General features: G+C 38.5%; 1 protein-coding gene across 10 annotated transcripts in view; it reads right to left on the reverse strand.

The window, feature by feature from the left end:
- NCOR2 (nuclear receptor corepressor 2) overlaps positions 1 to 17417 on the reverse strand; it is a 360458-nt gene that overhangs the window by 249072 nt on the left and 93969 nt on the right. For all 10 annotated transcript variants that reach the window (XM_063454320.1, XM_063454317.1, XM_063454326.1 and 7 more), the window contains exon 2: positions 14929 to 15135. In XM_063454320.1, the coding sequence (XP_063310390.1) occupies positions 14929 to 15033 (105 nt within the window). In that variant the 5' untranslated portion in view covers positions 15034 to 15135. The remainder of the gene's footprint in view (positions 1 to 14928; positions 15136 to 17417) is intronic.

A 17417-nucleotide genomic window follows, 5' to 3' on the forward strand; every position in this document is an offset into this window, starting at 1 on the left:
TTAAGAATTACCGGTACTACAGGTAAAAAGTTCCATAAGTGGATCAAGCAGCTTGTCTAGCCTTCAAGTACATACATACGTAGCCTAGAGGGGATGGGAGAGCGGGCATGCGCAGTTGCCCTGCATTCAGACAGGAATCCCAGCCTACATCTGAATGGTCCACAAAGTATAAATAGGAAAGTGGATTGGCCATAAATTGGATAAAATCCAAGACAGATTTATTGAATCGCAAGAAGCAATGTTTCAACTCACAAGAAAGCTTAATAAAGGATCATTAGCAAAAACTTAGCTTTTTTGAGATTCAAGAAAATCCAATTTGTGCTCAGTCCGTATCCCTATTGGATTATGGTGGGAGTCTGAACTGGGCATGGCACTTGGGTGGTCCTTTAACACTTAGCACCTTCAAGGGCATAACCCCGCTTTACACATTTATACAGAGAGCTAATTACAAAGCACCCTTTGAATGTAATTTTCCATCTTCATGTGGGAAAAAGGTATCTGTGTAAAAATCATTTAACAGTGTGCCTTCTCATTTTTCTATAATGTTATGTAGATGGACAAAGTCTAAAAAGCACCTATGCATAAAACACATATTTTTTTTGCAGTGCATATGGGTTTAACAAACATGCAGGTGGTACCCCAACGGCATTCCACTTGCTTAGTTCAATGGCAATCGTAACAGTGGGCATATAATAATATTGCACAAGTTTTTTTTTATATAAGTTGACGGTTGTGTTGTTTTGAACTAGCTTAGAATAAACGATTAAGTACTTTTGAGTTGTTCATTATGTGTGTGTAGTAAGAGTGTGTTTCAAGGTTGTGGCATGTGTTGAACAGGCTTTTTACAGGCTGTGAAATATTATCCTGCTTGGCAGTCCCATAATGTAGGTGTAAGCATGTTTGTATGTATTTAATAAGTAACGCTGATGGGACTGCACAGGGCTAATGTCTGATGAAACACATACATATGTAGTTGCAAAAAACAAACATAACCGTGCAAAAAATACCACAGGTGGCTGATAAGCTGTATAGTCTTTATAGCCCTGGTCTTTGTGGCTGACCGGTTGCAGAATGGTGTTAGTTCAGCCTATGCCCAACAGGTAATGACCCGACATCAAGGAAGAGTGTCTATCTGTGGGCACTTATATTACTTTACTATTAAAGCACCCGCAGAGCAATCCAAACTCTAAATATAAAAATAGTATATGAAACAGTCACTTAGCATTGCATCGGATCAGATAATACATCAGAATTTATGTTTAGATGATGGTCTATAGCTCTGTCACTTCCAACTGAAAATGCTGAAACACTTGGCAAATCACCAATGTCATCCATGCTTCTCATTCTCCCTGCCCCCCCCCCCCCCCTTCCCACAGATTCTATAAACCAAACATCTAAAATCAATGGATAATGTATAGCTATGTTAACATGTACATACACAGCTGCATATTAGAACAATTATAACAGACATTAAATGCTGTTGAGTGTAGTCACATATGCATTCTTTAATATGTCTCACAAAAATCCCAACATGCACCTAATAAATGCATAAAGCAAAATGCAATTTCAATGATATTACATGACATTATCACTAATACTGTGAGTTAGCATCTTAGCTAGTAAGGCCTACAGAACATGTGGGTTATTGTATTTGACACTAGATCATTTGCGTCTTTTTTTTTTGTTTTTGTTTTTATCTGAATAAGAGTGCAATGACCTTTAGTCACGCTATTTCGAGGGAAACTCTTGTTAAAACAAACTAAGGATTTGATTCTAAGCGTATGACTGTAAACAGAGTTACTCACAGAAAGCGGTTTAAAAAAAAAAAAAATATGTAGTATTTAAATGACAGCTTAATTTTCCTATTAACGTTATAGTTATTCTGACTATTTACTGATACAACATTTCCGGTGGGTTTGCAAAATTGGAAACAAATAGTATTTATTTCACTTAGAATAATATCCTTCCATGTGTAAGTCTTTTTAAACTGCCAGGGATATTCACTAACGTGAGAAATGTTAAGAATCCAAAGTGCCAAAATAGTAGAACTGGAATATGTTCCAAGTTAAGCCATGGTTTCAGTTTGGCTAGTTTGGTCAATAATTGGAAAATTAATTTAGAATTTCCTACCTTAATCCACAGACTGTTTCTTTCACGGTTGGTCTACACTTTACTGTATGCAACCTACAGCAGTCAAACTGATATTAGGTCATTCTTGTCATGGGGGCACGGACAATGACAGATATATCGGTCTAAATATATGACGTGTTCAATAAGTATTTGAAGGCAATTGGAGAGTGTCTGGTGTCAAGGGAAATAATTCCTTAAAGGGATACAACGCTGTATTCCTGGCACTAAATATTTCTCCTCCATATTTGCAATGGGTGCCAGGGCTAAACTTGATAGAGATGCAATTTGCAAAATCATTAATATAAATTTAAAAGAAAACAAACCATCACGTGGAAAAAAACAAAGCTGTGATTTAATAGTGTCATTTCCTGAGATTGATAACCTTTGATGGAGCTAACTAATAACATTAAAACTTCATATTTTAGCCTGGATGTTATTGGGCCTTATACAATGCTAATTCTGATCAATGAGACTGATCAACTAATCTGCCATTCTTACGAATTGATTAAAAGAGAAAATGGTCACAAAGATAAATGATTAATTAGAAGGTTACAGGGATCAATTTAGAATGTCATTGAGGATTATTTTTCTAGAAAAAAATGTCTGAGAATGGCAAACTTGCTCTGTCACCGTCTGGGGGCTTTGCATAATTTGCAAAGACCACCGATGGTGACATCACTGATGAGTTTCCAGTGGGTGGATATGGCACAGAAATCTGAGATTTACTACCTGAACCTGTCCCTTGTTGGAGCTCCCATCCACCACATACTCTTCGTCTCTTGGCACTTCAGCTGCCAGAGACAATGTCAACGCTTTACTCTCGCACATGCACACAAGTAGAGCACTGAGATCTATGGAGGATCTTGTGGTCTCACTTTTATTTCCCCTACAGCTGTGGGAAATGACAAGCTTGGCAAAAAGTAACACCTACTTTTGTCAAGCTTTGTCAAACGTATGAAAAACATTGAGACAAATTAGTCCCTACTTTGTTTCAGTATATTTTTTATAAAGAGCCACTTTAAGTGGTAGTGGACTAAATATGAAGAATGAGGGTGAAATAAGATTCCAAAGAGGAAAGCATTTGGGTGTAAATGGGTTCCACAAGGAGCTGAATGAAAACGTTAAAAACAAATGTTTTGTTTGGTTTTGGCTGGGTGACAATTCAGTGTCATCAAAGGATAAAAAAGGCAGGGAAGGTGAAATAAATGTATTAATTGTATTATGTTTTTGACAATATTATTATAATAATTTATGTAGCGACAACATACTCCACAGAGCTTTACAATTATGGAATAGTACAGGAATATCTGACAACACATTAATGACAAAATATTAAGGTGAAGAAGGCTCTGCTCAAACTGGGTAAGCATATTAAAATAAATGGCTGTTAAAATATAGCTAAGAAAGTTTATAATACAAACGCAAAGTTTCTCTAAAACCCGCCAGTCATTATCTACAAATTAGGAATTTAGCCTCTGAGTCATTTCTTGGTTTGGCTTTGTCTGGCAGCCTTTTCCTCTCTGTGACACATGGTGCATGCAGTTTTGAGTACACGTAACCATAATAGCGTGTCTCTTGAAAAAAATAATGATTTAACTAAGAGACAAGCAAGCAAATGCATTTTTATCTATGTGATCAGTAAAGAAAATCACTTTTAGCTCTGAAATCACAAAGAACCTTTGCAAGAACATTTACCCAGTGAGTCCTGTGACATCACTGCATCACCCAGTTATCCATATCATTGGTGCAGCAGCATATATATAGATTGGGGGGAGCATGAATGCACCCCCAGCACTATTACTCTGACAGCCAAGTTTAGAACAGATCTAAAGGCCTAGATCATGGGCAGGCAATCTTTGGCAGTTCAGATGTTGTGGACTACATCGCCCATAATGCTCTTAGACTAGATTATGAGAAAAGGGGTGGATGCAAATTTGCAAGGGATACACAGCCTCTTGTTTTGCAAAATATGGTGGGAGTTTATTCACTAAACATAAATCGCAGTTTAGTTGTGAAGAATTTTTCCAGTTTACCTGTTTTTGTCTACATTTTTTCTAATTGGTTTTCAAATCTCAATATTTTGGCATTTAGTGAAAGAAACCCAGTGATACTCAAAAGGTAATGGGAATTAATCACAGTTTCTGTTTTTTATTTGGATGCTAGCAGCTTAGTTTCCATTCTGCTGCCATGGCAGGCATGAACGTTTCTATGTAGTGACTTAAAAGTCTTGGATAGTTCTAAAACGTGTGTTCATGAAAACACTTAAGTTAAATTAATTTGGTCATTTGTACTCAAGGATGTTCATGTAATATAAAGCAGATGACAGGGTCATGCCATAAATCAGAGAGAAATATAAAGGAGTGAGCTCAAGACTATCCAATTCCTAACCATTTATACTTAGACCGGTTTAAATTCCGGACAGTTCCCAGGTATGGAAATGCAGTAAAGACTTTACAAACATTGGTATTTACTGGTATTACATCAACTCGATAAATTGAATATAGGCTTGCGAAAAAATCCTTTACAGCTTTGCAGAACAAATCAAATGTCTGTCAGTCTATGGCCAAATTAATCAATTTGTTCATATCTGTATAACATATTGATTAATTTGTCCACAGATTGACAGGCATTTGATTCTTTCAGCACAGCTGAAAAGGATTTGTGCAAAAGTCAAATAAAAGGGGAGCTACTTAAAGGGACACTGTATGCACCCAGTTGAAGTGGTCTGGGTGCTGTGTCCCTTTCGCACCTAGTGCTGCAATGTAAAACATTGCAATTCCAGAGAAACAGCAATGTTTACATTGCAGCTCTAAGTCTGCCCTCAGTTGCGGTCTGACAGATAGGCTTCCTGTATAGAAACAGACCACTGGTCCGGTATCTGACGCTGGACATCCACACGCTCTGCATGAGGACCTCCAGCATCAGATTTTTCCCCATAGGAAAGCATGGATTCAATGCATAATGCATTTGCCACGCATGCACATTAGCGCCCGCACATCGCAGGCCTCAGAGGGCACAGAGTCCAGACCCAGCACCGAAAGATAGCGCAGTAAAAAGGCAAGTAAATTAAGGCATTTATGCCCTTTATTCACACAGGTAGAGGAGGGGGGCAGAGGTATACCAGCTTTTTATTTCTGGCACTAAAGTATCCCTCTAAACGATTCTCAGAGCATCTTGGGTACTAAAGTTCTACAATGGCTGGGATTCTACATTTAACGCATATATTTACCAGTGTAATGATACATTCCGACTTTAGAACTAGATCGCTAATTAAAAAATGTTTTATCAACTTCCATTTCAATTAAAATTCATATGTATATACTCTTTTTAACCACACCAGCCTGTGTTTTTACAGGAAAAAAAAACTCCTGATGTTCTATCCAGAATCAAAAGCGGTAAAGGTTGCAGAGTTTTAGGTAATCATTAATACAGATGTGTTACTTTTTTCCATTCACCTTGTAAAAGCTGATAACCAGTGGGAAAAAACAGAGGGAGCTTCCCTCGAAATTTTCCCTTTATCATTGTCCAGATAATGTAACATTTATTACATCAGTTTTCTAATGGTCTATAAAAATTATTAAGGTCACAGGGATACAAAGTCAGCCGGTGGGGGTGAACTAATGCACATGCGCAGCAATGGCTGCTGTTGAATTAGTTCTTTCCCCACTGGAAAGCATTGAACAATGCTTTCCTAAGGGGCTTCGGGTGACCAGCATCAATTAGGCGACCAAAAGTCACCTAACAACCCGGAAGTCCCTCTAGTGGATGTTTGGTAGACAGCCACTAGAGGTGAAGTTAAAAAACACAATAATTACACTTGCAGAGTTAAGGGCCTGGGACACTGCACCCAGACCACCTCAATGAGCTGAAGTGGTCTGGGTGCCTATAGTGTCCCTTTAAGTCTTGTCCAGGGTAGATCTGAAAAGTGAATTACAAGGACAACCCTTCCGTAAGGACCACTGACTTGGATGCACCAAGTTTCTATTAAAATGCTAAACAGAGTCCCCAATGAATTCAAGAAACACTCATAGGATTATTAAAAAGGAAGAAGGTGATATGTTTGGCACGCACCCACAAACATTGATGTCAATTTTCTCTTTCCATTAAAATTTGAACATTTGAAATACTGTTTGTGCCATATATAGGCCTTGATTTAATATATTTTGAAATAACTTTTAAAATTGTGTTTTCAAAACATTAAAAATTTAATATATATATATAATATTAAATCATTTAAAAAAAAGTTTATCCAAAAATATTGAATCAAGACCAACCATAAATTGATTGAAAGTTTTTACTCTTGCCAAACCCCACGGCGGAAAAAAACATAAAAACAATTCATCAGTGACAAAGATCATGTGCACTCTCAGCGTTTCGCAACATACTTCTAAAATGTACTTTTGTCAACACAATTTGCATCAAGTTTTTCAGTGGATACAGGTAAATGCTGTTGCATGCTGTACAATATTATCCAGGTATTATACAGCCAGAAAACCCATTATAAAGAAATATCGATGAAGGCAACATTTTACTCTAAAGTACAACTGCTTTCTTATGCTCAGCTGCTAGTTTTACAACATGCTTACAAGACAGAAAGGGATCCTGACACTTCTACATGTAAAAGGGACACTCCTAACACCTAAAGCACTTTAGCTTGCTAAAATACTTTGTGTGTCACTTTTTTCATTTTACAAAAAGTGCAGATTTCAATAGAAATTGGCACTTTTATAAATTAACCATGTTACACCCACTGGCCTTCAAAAAGACAATCAGTCCTGTTACGTACTAGTTGTTTTGCTCAGTGAAGCAAAACTCAAGAGGCCGCAATTGCCCAGAGCACCTGCCTTGCAAAGACTTCTCATTGAGCTACATTGGGAAGTCTGTGATTGGACAGCCACAGAACGTCTGGGCGGGGATGGAAGGGTAGGTATTTTGCAAAGCTCTTTTTAGATATAACTCCTATGAAATAATCCATACTTTAAATACAAGCATGTTTTTATTGGGGACATATCTACTAAATTGCAATTTATTTTCTATTTGAGCAGTGGAGTGTCTCAACGTGAAGCCAATTGTTTCATTATTAACAGTAGTGTCTACTTGTCCCTTGCCATCAAAAAAATGAAATCATTCATACAAATGATGTGTAATAATATGAGAGAATTTAAAAACTTAGCAAAAAGTATTTTTTAAAAAAAAAAATGGATTGGAAACCTTTGAGTGTTACTTTAAGGTATGTTGGAATGGACAAGGAGGGAGGAGAATTACATTTACTGGATAATCAGTAAAGCAAAAAGGTTGTGAGATTAAGAGAAAAGATTGCACGCTTGCAGGAACTAGTTGTCTTGCCAACTGAAGGCTATTACAGAATGAGAAATAAAAATGCCTTGAATAAACACAAATTCAGACAAAAGAGAAGACTGAAGCAGTGTTTCTGGCATGTTATGCCCATTCCTGTGTTTATATGCCAATCAGGAACTCACAGGTGCAGGGAATTAGCAACTACATTTACTTCTGGCAATGCATTCAGAATAACCGCCAGAAACATTGCTGGCAGCTGTATTCTGCTTCCCTCCACCGATGCCACCCTTTCCCTGCCTTATTTGGCAGCACAGACACTAAGCACATAGCTCTCTATTATCCCACTTCAACTTTCAAAGGTAGCTTGGGATGTCACTTTGGCTCTCACTGGCATTATCAAAGGTAACTAGCAAGGTCAATGAAGCCGTTTCACAGTGGTTTTGCTACAAAGGAAATTAACACCATTATATTAAGAACAAAGAGATACTGCATCATCATTGACCTCTATGATCATGTTCAATTACTCTATAAAATCTGAGAAACATGGATCACGGATCCCTCTTCACCTTAAAGGGACACTTTAGCTAACCAGGCGACTTCAGCTCATTGAAGTCGTCTGGATGCAGTGTCCCTCCTCCCCTTAGTCCTGCAAAGAAAATCATTGCAGTTTTTTAGAAACTGCAAAGATTTCCATTGCAGGACTAAAACTGTCTCAAGTGGCGACGTTTGCTCACCTAACTGACGCTGGACATCCTCATGCTTTACATGAGGACATCCAGCGTCGGTTAAATCCCCATAGAAAAAGTGCTAAGTAAAACTTAGCCACATGATGTAGAAGCACTGATTCAATGTTTTCCTATGCAGCATCTTGGATGCATGCGCATTGAAATAATTCTACTGTAAACAATGTGTCTTTAGTTAGAGCTGTAACAGAACATTGTTGCATTAGGAATGCAAACTTGTAATACTAATGCTTTACAACACTGATACTTCCTCGGCACTGCTCTCTTCTCCTCCCGTGACATCAATGAGGAGGCATGTCCTCCTCTGTGATGCTCCAACCCAAGCATTGGGGACCTGATGCAAACGCTTGACGAGCATCATGAGCACATCCAAGCTTCCCTATAGGAAAGCATTTAATTTAATGCTTTCCTATGGGCATATGTGTCACCTGGCCAAGTTTTACTCTGTGATTGCAGCGGAAGCGTATCTAGTAGCAGTCAGTATAACAGCCAGTAGAGGTGGATTTACCCTTGCATTGTAAACATGGCAGCTTCTAAAAACCTGCAGTGTTCTACATTGCAGGGTTAAAAGGACAGAACCACTGAACCCAGACCACTTCAGTGAGATCAAGTGGTCTGGGTGACGTAAGTGCTATGAAAGGTATCATGGGATATTCTAGAATAAACCTATATCACCCCAGCGGTCACAACAATATGAGCATCTTTATTTTTTTTTATTTTTTTTTAAAACATCTCACACTCAAAGCTAATCATTTTAATCACAGATATGGCCTGTACTAAACGGTGATTGTGGCTTGCCAAGAACAGGAAACCCAAAATATACACAAAGTGCAAATGAGAAAAGTAATACGTCCCCTCGCGTAGCCTCTATTTTGAGAATAGATCATGTGCTTTAAATGGCTAAGGATTTACAAATATAAATATTTGCATGACGCAGGCATCATTGTAGGATTTGGTTGTGTAAACATGAAACGGAGTGTGCCTGCTATAATATGATTAACCCTTTAGGGCTCTTCTGTTCCTGTGCATTTTACTTGTCTGGTTACAATTACATGTCTGTTAGTCCACCCATTGTACAGCACTACAGAATTTGTTGGTGCTTTATAAATAAGAAAAATAATACTCAACTCCCTAATGATAATATCATCAGTTCTGAAAAACTAGCTGGTGTACTAGCCAGACACATATAACTTAACAATACTATGCATAATATAGAGAGTTCTGTTAATTCTAAATGATAAGCACATCCTCTACTACAATATGGACTGACGACCAGATAGTCTAAATGTAATATAGTCAATACTCCTTAAAAAGGTTAAGTAACTGCCAGTCCAGCACCAATACTCCTTTTGGGAACAGAGTCAAATACACTATTTTAAAATGTAGGACAACATAAAACTTACACAAACATATAAAAAGTACTAAATCAGCATAAACCAATAGTGCAACAGCTTTTAGTTAGTTAGTATACTAAGTAGGGATCGGCCGATTATCTGTCTGGCCGATATGATCGGCCAATATTCGGTATTTTCAGCAATATCGATATCGGCCAATAAAGATACCAATATTGCCGATAATGCAGACCAGGGCCACCATCAGGGTCCTGGGAGTCCCGCGGCGGTTCTGGGGGACCCGCAGCAAGCTCTTACTTACCTTCCAAGCAGCTCCCTTCAGCTCCCCTGTGTAACTCTCGCGAGTCCCGCGGCCATGGCAACGCTCCACACAGCTCGCTGCCGCGAGATTTAGACAGGGGAGCTGAAGGGAGCTGCTGGGAAGGTAAGTAAGAGCTTGCTTCGGGCCCCCACTGCACAGTGCATACCACCGGACCACCAGAGAATGCCATATCCCCCCCTTCCAGGCCAACTAAGAAGCATTAAATATTTTAAAAAAAAATTAAGATAAAATAAAAATGCCCCCCCTTTCCATTTTACACACATTACATACCTACACAAACAAGCACACTTTGCATTATATAAACACACTACACAAACACACTGCATTAACTATACACACACACTAAACACACACAAACTCTGCATTCATTATATACACACACTGCACATACACACACACTGCATTCATTATATACAAACACACTGCATTCACTTTACGCACACTACACACACACTGCATTCACTTTACACACACTACACAAACACACACACTGCATCCACTATATACACACACACACTACACAAACACATACTGCATCCACTATACAAACACACACTGCATCCACTACACATATATTCTTGAAAACATAAAACATTCTGACTGGCATGTATATTTTGTGCATTTACCTTAATAAAAAAAAAATTGCAAAAAAATAAACACGTTCAGTTAACAGTAGATTTGTGCAGAAATATATATACATGTATATATATATTTTTCAATGGTAAATGTACAGGATATCGGTAAATTGTCGGCTATCAGCCTAAAAGTTCACAGATTATCGTTATCGGCTCTAAAAAATCAATATCAGTCGATCCCTAATACTAAGCATCGATTTCTTTGGAATTATGGCCAACACATTTTACGTTAGTGTGAATCATTTGTGGGTTAGATTTATTTATAGCTCACAAAGCATCAGGGAATAGTCGCTACCATGAACATTGCACCATTTAATAAAACAATGAAAATCATTTATAACTTTTGTTAACCCTTTTCAAGTTACTTTGTTTTCTTATAAAGGTACACTGCAACCTAATTTAGTTTTTGGTAAAGTCAGGGCACACATTGCACTAGAGCAGAAAAAGATTTAATTTTTCTTGTTTTACCCCCTTTGTCTATGCTTTCTCTATGCTGACTGCCAGGTACAAAGGACATAGGTTATAATAATTGAGGGAGGAAGAAGAAGGCCCTCTGTTCCATGAGATCGGTAAATACCGCAGTTTGGATTTCATTTTCTTTGTCAGATTTAAAAAAGAAAATAACAAAGAATTCCCCTTTAAGAAAACAAAAACCACATATACGACAGTCTGTGTTGAAGTTTATGAAGCATCATTGGACCCAGAATGGACACATATTTTTCACACAACATGAAGCAATTAAAAAAAAAAATGTATTCTAAATAAACAAAACAAACTGAAGAAAATCCAAAAGGGGTCTGTTATCGAAAGCCGATTGTGAGAAAAAACAAAGGTGTATTCTGTCTCAAGTTGCTACAAAGAAATAAAAAAATATCAAATGGAATAAAAATAATAAATCACTAAAGGCTTAAGTCCCAGAAATAATTAAGGGGATGTAGTATTACTTTCCACGTTACTTAGTTGCAGTGGCATTGAACCTCCAAGATGTGGCATACGCCACTAGAAAGGGTCAAATTACAGCAGGAGTTGTCCAGAAAAACATATCTATGGTTTAATGCCAGGAGCATGACGGCGCTTAAACAAAGACAAAGAAGGAGGTCACCACAGTGAATCTGTCTGACACCGGATACACCTTCAGTACAGCAATCAATCTCTCACAGAGGGCTCCACAAATCAGGCTTAGATGCTTAACAGATGGACAGAGCAATGACAATTTAAAAGATCACCAGAAAAACGACATTCAAAGCAAAGTCAAATGAAAATATATAAAAAGCACGGGATCTTTAGTTACATAATAAAAAAGGGTTGACTGCTCAATGTACTGTCTATTACTGCGGACGAAATGCATATCTAACTGGCCTCACACTTCAAAAAGGTTAGATAACACAGACAAATGACACAGATGCAGATAATTAAAGGACCACAAAAGTCACTTCATCTCAAAGAGGTGGTCTGGGTGTAGTGGTCATTTTAGTTTGTTTTTGGTTTTTTTAAGAAACGGCAATGTCCAACTCTAGTGACAGTCAAGTTGACAGCCACTTGAGGCGCATCTGGAGCACTGACCAAGTATAACTTGATCACGTGATTCAGAAGCCCCCGTAGAAAACTAGTGATTCAATGCTTTCCTGTGGGGAAGCTTAAATGTGCACTCGGTGCTCGCCACGTATGCGCATCAGGTCCCCAATGTTTCTCTATTAGAATGGACCATCGTGGAGGATAGGTGGCAGGCAGACAGGTGGGCAGCAAAGTCTATGTTTAAAGGGACACTATAGTCACCTGAACAACTTTAGCTTAATGAAGCAGTTTTGGTGTATAGAACATGCCCCTGCAGCCTCACCGCTCAATCCTCTGCCATTTAGGAGTTAAATCCCTTTGTTTATGAACCCTAGTCACACCTCCCTGCATGTGACTTGCACAGCCTTCCATAAACACTTCCTGTAAAGAGAGCCCCATTTAGGCTTTCTTTATTGCAAGTTCTGTTTAATTAAGATTTTCTTATCCCCTGCTATGTTAATAGCTTGCTAGACCCTGCAAGAGCCTCCTGTATGTGAATAAAGTTAAATTTAGAGATTGAGATACAATTATTTAAGGTAAATTACATCTGTTTGAAAGTGAAACCAGTTTTTTTTTTCATGCAGGCTCTGTCAATCATAGCCAGGGGAGGTGTGGCTAGGGCTGCATAAACAGAAACAACGTGATTTAACTCCTAAATGACAGTGAATTGAGCAGTGAAATTGTAGAGGAATGATCTATACACTAAAACTGCTTTATTTAGCTAAAGTAACTATAGTGTTCCTTTAACTTTTTCTACCTACAATTGACATGAATTCAGTAAGCCAGCTGGTTATGCAAACATTACACATTGTTTCTAAATATGAGATTTTCCCCACAAACTCTATAATGCACAGAAATGTCCCCATATATATTATGCCGTAAGTACTAATTTAAAGGGCTGCCATCAGATCTTTTGAGGGCACTTACAAAAATCCAGAGATATACACTTAAAACAGAAAAATATTCCAGATACACTAATATACACACAATCAGATATGTTAACCAAACACACAAGGATACTTGTGGCTAGACATAGACAGATATACAATGCCAGACACACAAAATAAGGGCTCATACGCGCACGCGCACACACACACGTATATATGTATGTATATATACATAGATACACACACACACACAAATATATATACATACAGTCATGGGGAAAAGAAAGTACGCCCTCTTTGAATTCTATGGTTTTACATATCAGGACAGATTAATAACAATAATAACAATCATCTATTTCTAAGTCTTAAAATTCGGTAACTACAACTTCATATGAACAGCAACACATGACATATTATACCATGTCATGATTTAACAAAAATAAATCTAAAATGGAGAAACCGTGTGTGAAGAACTAAATACACCTTATGATTCAATAGGTTGTAGAACCACCTTTAGCAGTAATAACTTGAAGTAATCATTTTCTGTATGACTTTATCAGTCTCTCACATCATTGTGTAGGAATGTTAAACCACTCTTCTTTACAAAGTTGCTTCAGTTCATTTATTCATGCACAGCTCTCTTAAAGGACCACTATAGTGCCAGGAAAACAAACTAGTTTTCCTGGCACTATAGTGCCCTGAGGGTGTCCCCACCCTCAGGGTCGCACTCCCGTGGCTCTGAAGGGGGAGGAAAGGGTTAATCCATTACCTTTTCTCCAGCGCCGGGCTCCCTCGGCGCTGGGACCTTCCTCCCTCTTTTGACGTCCCTGGCTGAATGCGCATGCGCGGCAAGAGCCGCGTGCGCATTCAGCCAGTCTCATAGGAAAGCATTATCAATGCTTTCCTATGGACGCTGGCGTCTTCTCACTGTGATTTTCACAGTGAGAAGCGCGGAAGCGCCTCTAGCGGCTGTCAATGAGACAGCCACTAGAGGCTGGATTAACCCTAGTGTAAACATAGCAGTTTCTCTGAAACTGCTATGTTTACAGCAAAAAGGGTTAAACCTAGATGGACCAGGCACCCAGACCACTTCATTAAGCTGAAGTGGTCTGGGTGCCTATCGTGGTCCTCTAACGTCCAGCCACAGCATTTCAATTGGGTTAAGTGTTGGACTTTTAATGGGCCATTGCAACACCTTGATTCTTTTATTTTTCAGTCACGTTGTTGTAGATTTGCTGGTGTGCTTGGGAAAAAGATTCCTGAGTGGTTAATACAGAGAGCTAGTTTTCAATGGCGCACTGTTTACAAACATACTTGGCAAAAAACACATTTTGTTTGCAATTTTTTTAATTGTGTATACACAGTTCTGGGATATTGGAGCACTCCTTGAAAGTTGCAAACAAACTCTTTTGGGATTGATTGAGTTGAGTGCAGAGGCATAGGTAATGGAGGGGGAAGGGTCTGGACTGATGAGATGGCAGATAAAAGGATTGTCAGTGAAAATAAGGAAGTTACAGTGCAGAAATAAACTGATGTTACTGTGAAAAATATATTATGCAATGATAGGGGTACTTCATATGTGATTATCACAACAGATGGGAAAAACAGCTTGCTGGGAAACATTCTCTCCTCAAATGTGTAAGAGAGCTGTATCACCATTAATTTAGATAATAAGAACGCACCAAATCAATATAAAAGTTAACACTGGGCGTGGAATTAAATGCACTGTTTCAGGTATATCTGTTTTTTGGGTTGCTCAAAGTTTGAGGAAACTTAACACATCACTCTAGCATTCTTTATTATTTGCTTTCAATTAAAGTTTCCATGTCAGATGGGCATTCTTCACACTTCTCAACAGTTTGGCAATGAGAATAAAATATCATAAATGAGCAACAAAATGTAAACAGAAAAACTCAGATAAGTGCGTAAACATGTGTACATGAGGGGCTTGTATTGATTGGTGCAACAAGAGTAAATCTGACACTGTTTGTAATGAAATGCTCTTACCGCATGTGCACGGGGTATCTGCATTGGGTATGATATGGCATGTGAAGGATATCTGGCATCTCCTCCCCTCCTGTTAGGGGGGACTGGCTGGGTTGATCCAGACATGTTAAAAGTGCAGCCACAAGTATCCTCGTGCTTTCACTAAGTGCAGTAATGAAGTCACAGAGGGCATTAGAGGATTTAGCCTCTGGTCACATCACGGAGTACCTGGGGAGAAAGTAAAAGAGATTCATTCAATGAGGAATGCCAAACATACTTTAATAAAGGTCAACATAGTTACATATTTATCATTACACTATTTAGCGGTTTTTATTCTTGATTTACAGGAAAACAAACTCCTCCAGGTGATTTAAACCTGACATTCCAAACGATTACATAACTATAAAGTGCACTGTGATAATGTCTGCTGCAATAAAAATAAGAAGGCCAGATAATTCCTTTGTTAAATATATTCTGTTGTAAACCTCACTATCCACATACTCTTCCTACTAATCTTAATAAGGAAGTGGAATGCAAGATCTTCACATTCCAATCACCTATCACACCATATTTCCAGTTTATACAAGGTTACAGAACAAGCATATTTTTTGTAGTAACATTTTGAGGTGAATGGAATAGACAGCAATTGCAGGCAGCGACACTTTTTAAATTTATTTCAAGGACATTATAGGCACCCAGACCACTTTAGCTCAGTGAAGTGGTCTGGGTGGGTGCCCAGTCCCTGTCCCACTTAGTCCTGCAATGTAAACGTTTTTGAGAAATGGCTCTGTTTACATTGCAGGACTAAGACTGCCTCTAGTGGCTTTCTACCAGACAGCCACTGGAGGTGCTTCCGGGTGGTTACTGGAGTTTAGGTCGCCTAAATGACGCTGAATGTCCTCACGCTCTGCAGTCAAATCCCATAGGAAACCTTTAAAGCAATGCTTTCCTATGGGGAGGGTCTAATGCACTCGCAGCGGAGTGCCAACCAACTCCGAGGGACATAGGTGCTGGAAACTTGGGAGTAAATAAAGCTTTTTTTTTAACCCTTTGTGTACAGGGGGGGGGGGGGGGGGGCAGAGGGCTCTATAGTGTTATACAGATTTTTATTCCTAACACTATAGAACCCTTTAAGGTATTGTATTTATGGAACACTCCATGCTGAAATGCTGACTTACTGACAAAATTCTGCAAGTTAGGAGGGAAAGTTGTTATATCATGTCAAGTTAAGTAACCAGCAAGAAGCAATTTAGAATGAGGTCATTGGAATTGCGTTGGCAGGGTTCAGACATGCAGCAAAGCCTTTTCCACACAATTGAGCATGTTAACATATAAATTATTATCTAGGTCAAAGGTTTTAAAATAAATTAAGTAATTGGTTTGGTGTCTGGAGTGTTCCTTTAATAACGCAATACTAAGATACAGTCTTTGAAACCTTTGCACTACACCCTCGTAAGATGTTTTATTGACTACTTAAAAAGGAGTAAATCGGATTTGGATGACAGGTCAGCACATTTGCACAACTTTGCCAGCATTTCCTACCGAAGAGTACAGGTTAAGGTTGCATGAGTATTTTAATATTTACCTGCTAAATTTAAGTGAAAAAAACCCTCTAAATTTGACATGTGCTAAAGTTTGGGTGCCCTGTCAGTCGCTAGTCCAAACACTACTTGCATCCAACTAACAGTTATTATTTTCTTGGTATTATTATTATTATTATTATTTTATTACAAGACGCAGTCTTCTATTATGCTTTTGCTCCTTCTCCATAAGAAGTCACAACTTTACATAAGCAAATTAGATATGAAGAAAACGCAAACAATCACATCATGTTAACAACTAATTAGAATGCTCCATAGGTTATAAATAGCCAATTCTTTATATCTGACTCCATCCACCATTGATGTGGATCCTTGCAGGTGAAAAGGAACATGGTGATGCCAAAGAGAGTGAGTTTCAGGTAATTCTATCTAAATTAGCACAGTACGGCTGCAATGTAGAATGTCAGAGTGACTAAAGTAAAAACAGCCACAGGAGAAAAGGGCTGTCTGATTGTGGCGATTCTTTACTATTGCATTTGATTAATGAAACACATCCAGACCATAACAACTTAATATGAAGTTGTTATGGTGGCATAAGTGCTTGCACGCTCTGCAGGCGTTAAACCCTTTTCAAACAGTGTATCCCCAAAGTTGGTTACCTGGCACCCATCAGCAATGGTCATCAACTGAAACCCCCTCCAGCCCCTGCACACTCCAAGAAGGGTTCCCTTGGGGGCCAGTGATAAGAGCTTCAGCTGACTGTCTTACCTATAACTTGCCTCCCATTGAGAGTAATTGTATATACTACTGAAATCCAAATGGCGAAACCTAGGCTAAAATACCTGACCTGGAAAAACATCTCCAATTTAGTTTGGCTATATAAGCTTCAATTTTGCCACTTAACTTTCAATCCAGTACAATTCATAGCTTAGTAGTGGGAAACCCTGTGCGACTGCTTTAACCCCTTAA

The sequence above is a fragment of the Pelobates fuscus genome, chromosome 5 (genome assembly GCF_036172605.1).
Source record: "Pelobates fuscus isolate aPelFus1 chromosome 5, aPelFus1.pri, whole genome shotgun sequence".
NCBI lineage: Eukaryota > Metazoa > Chordata > Amphibia > Anura > Pelobatidae > Pelobates > Pelobates fuscus.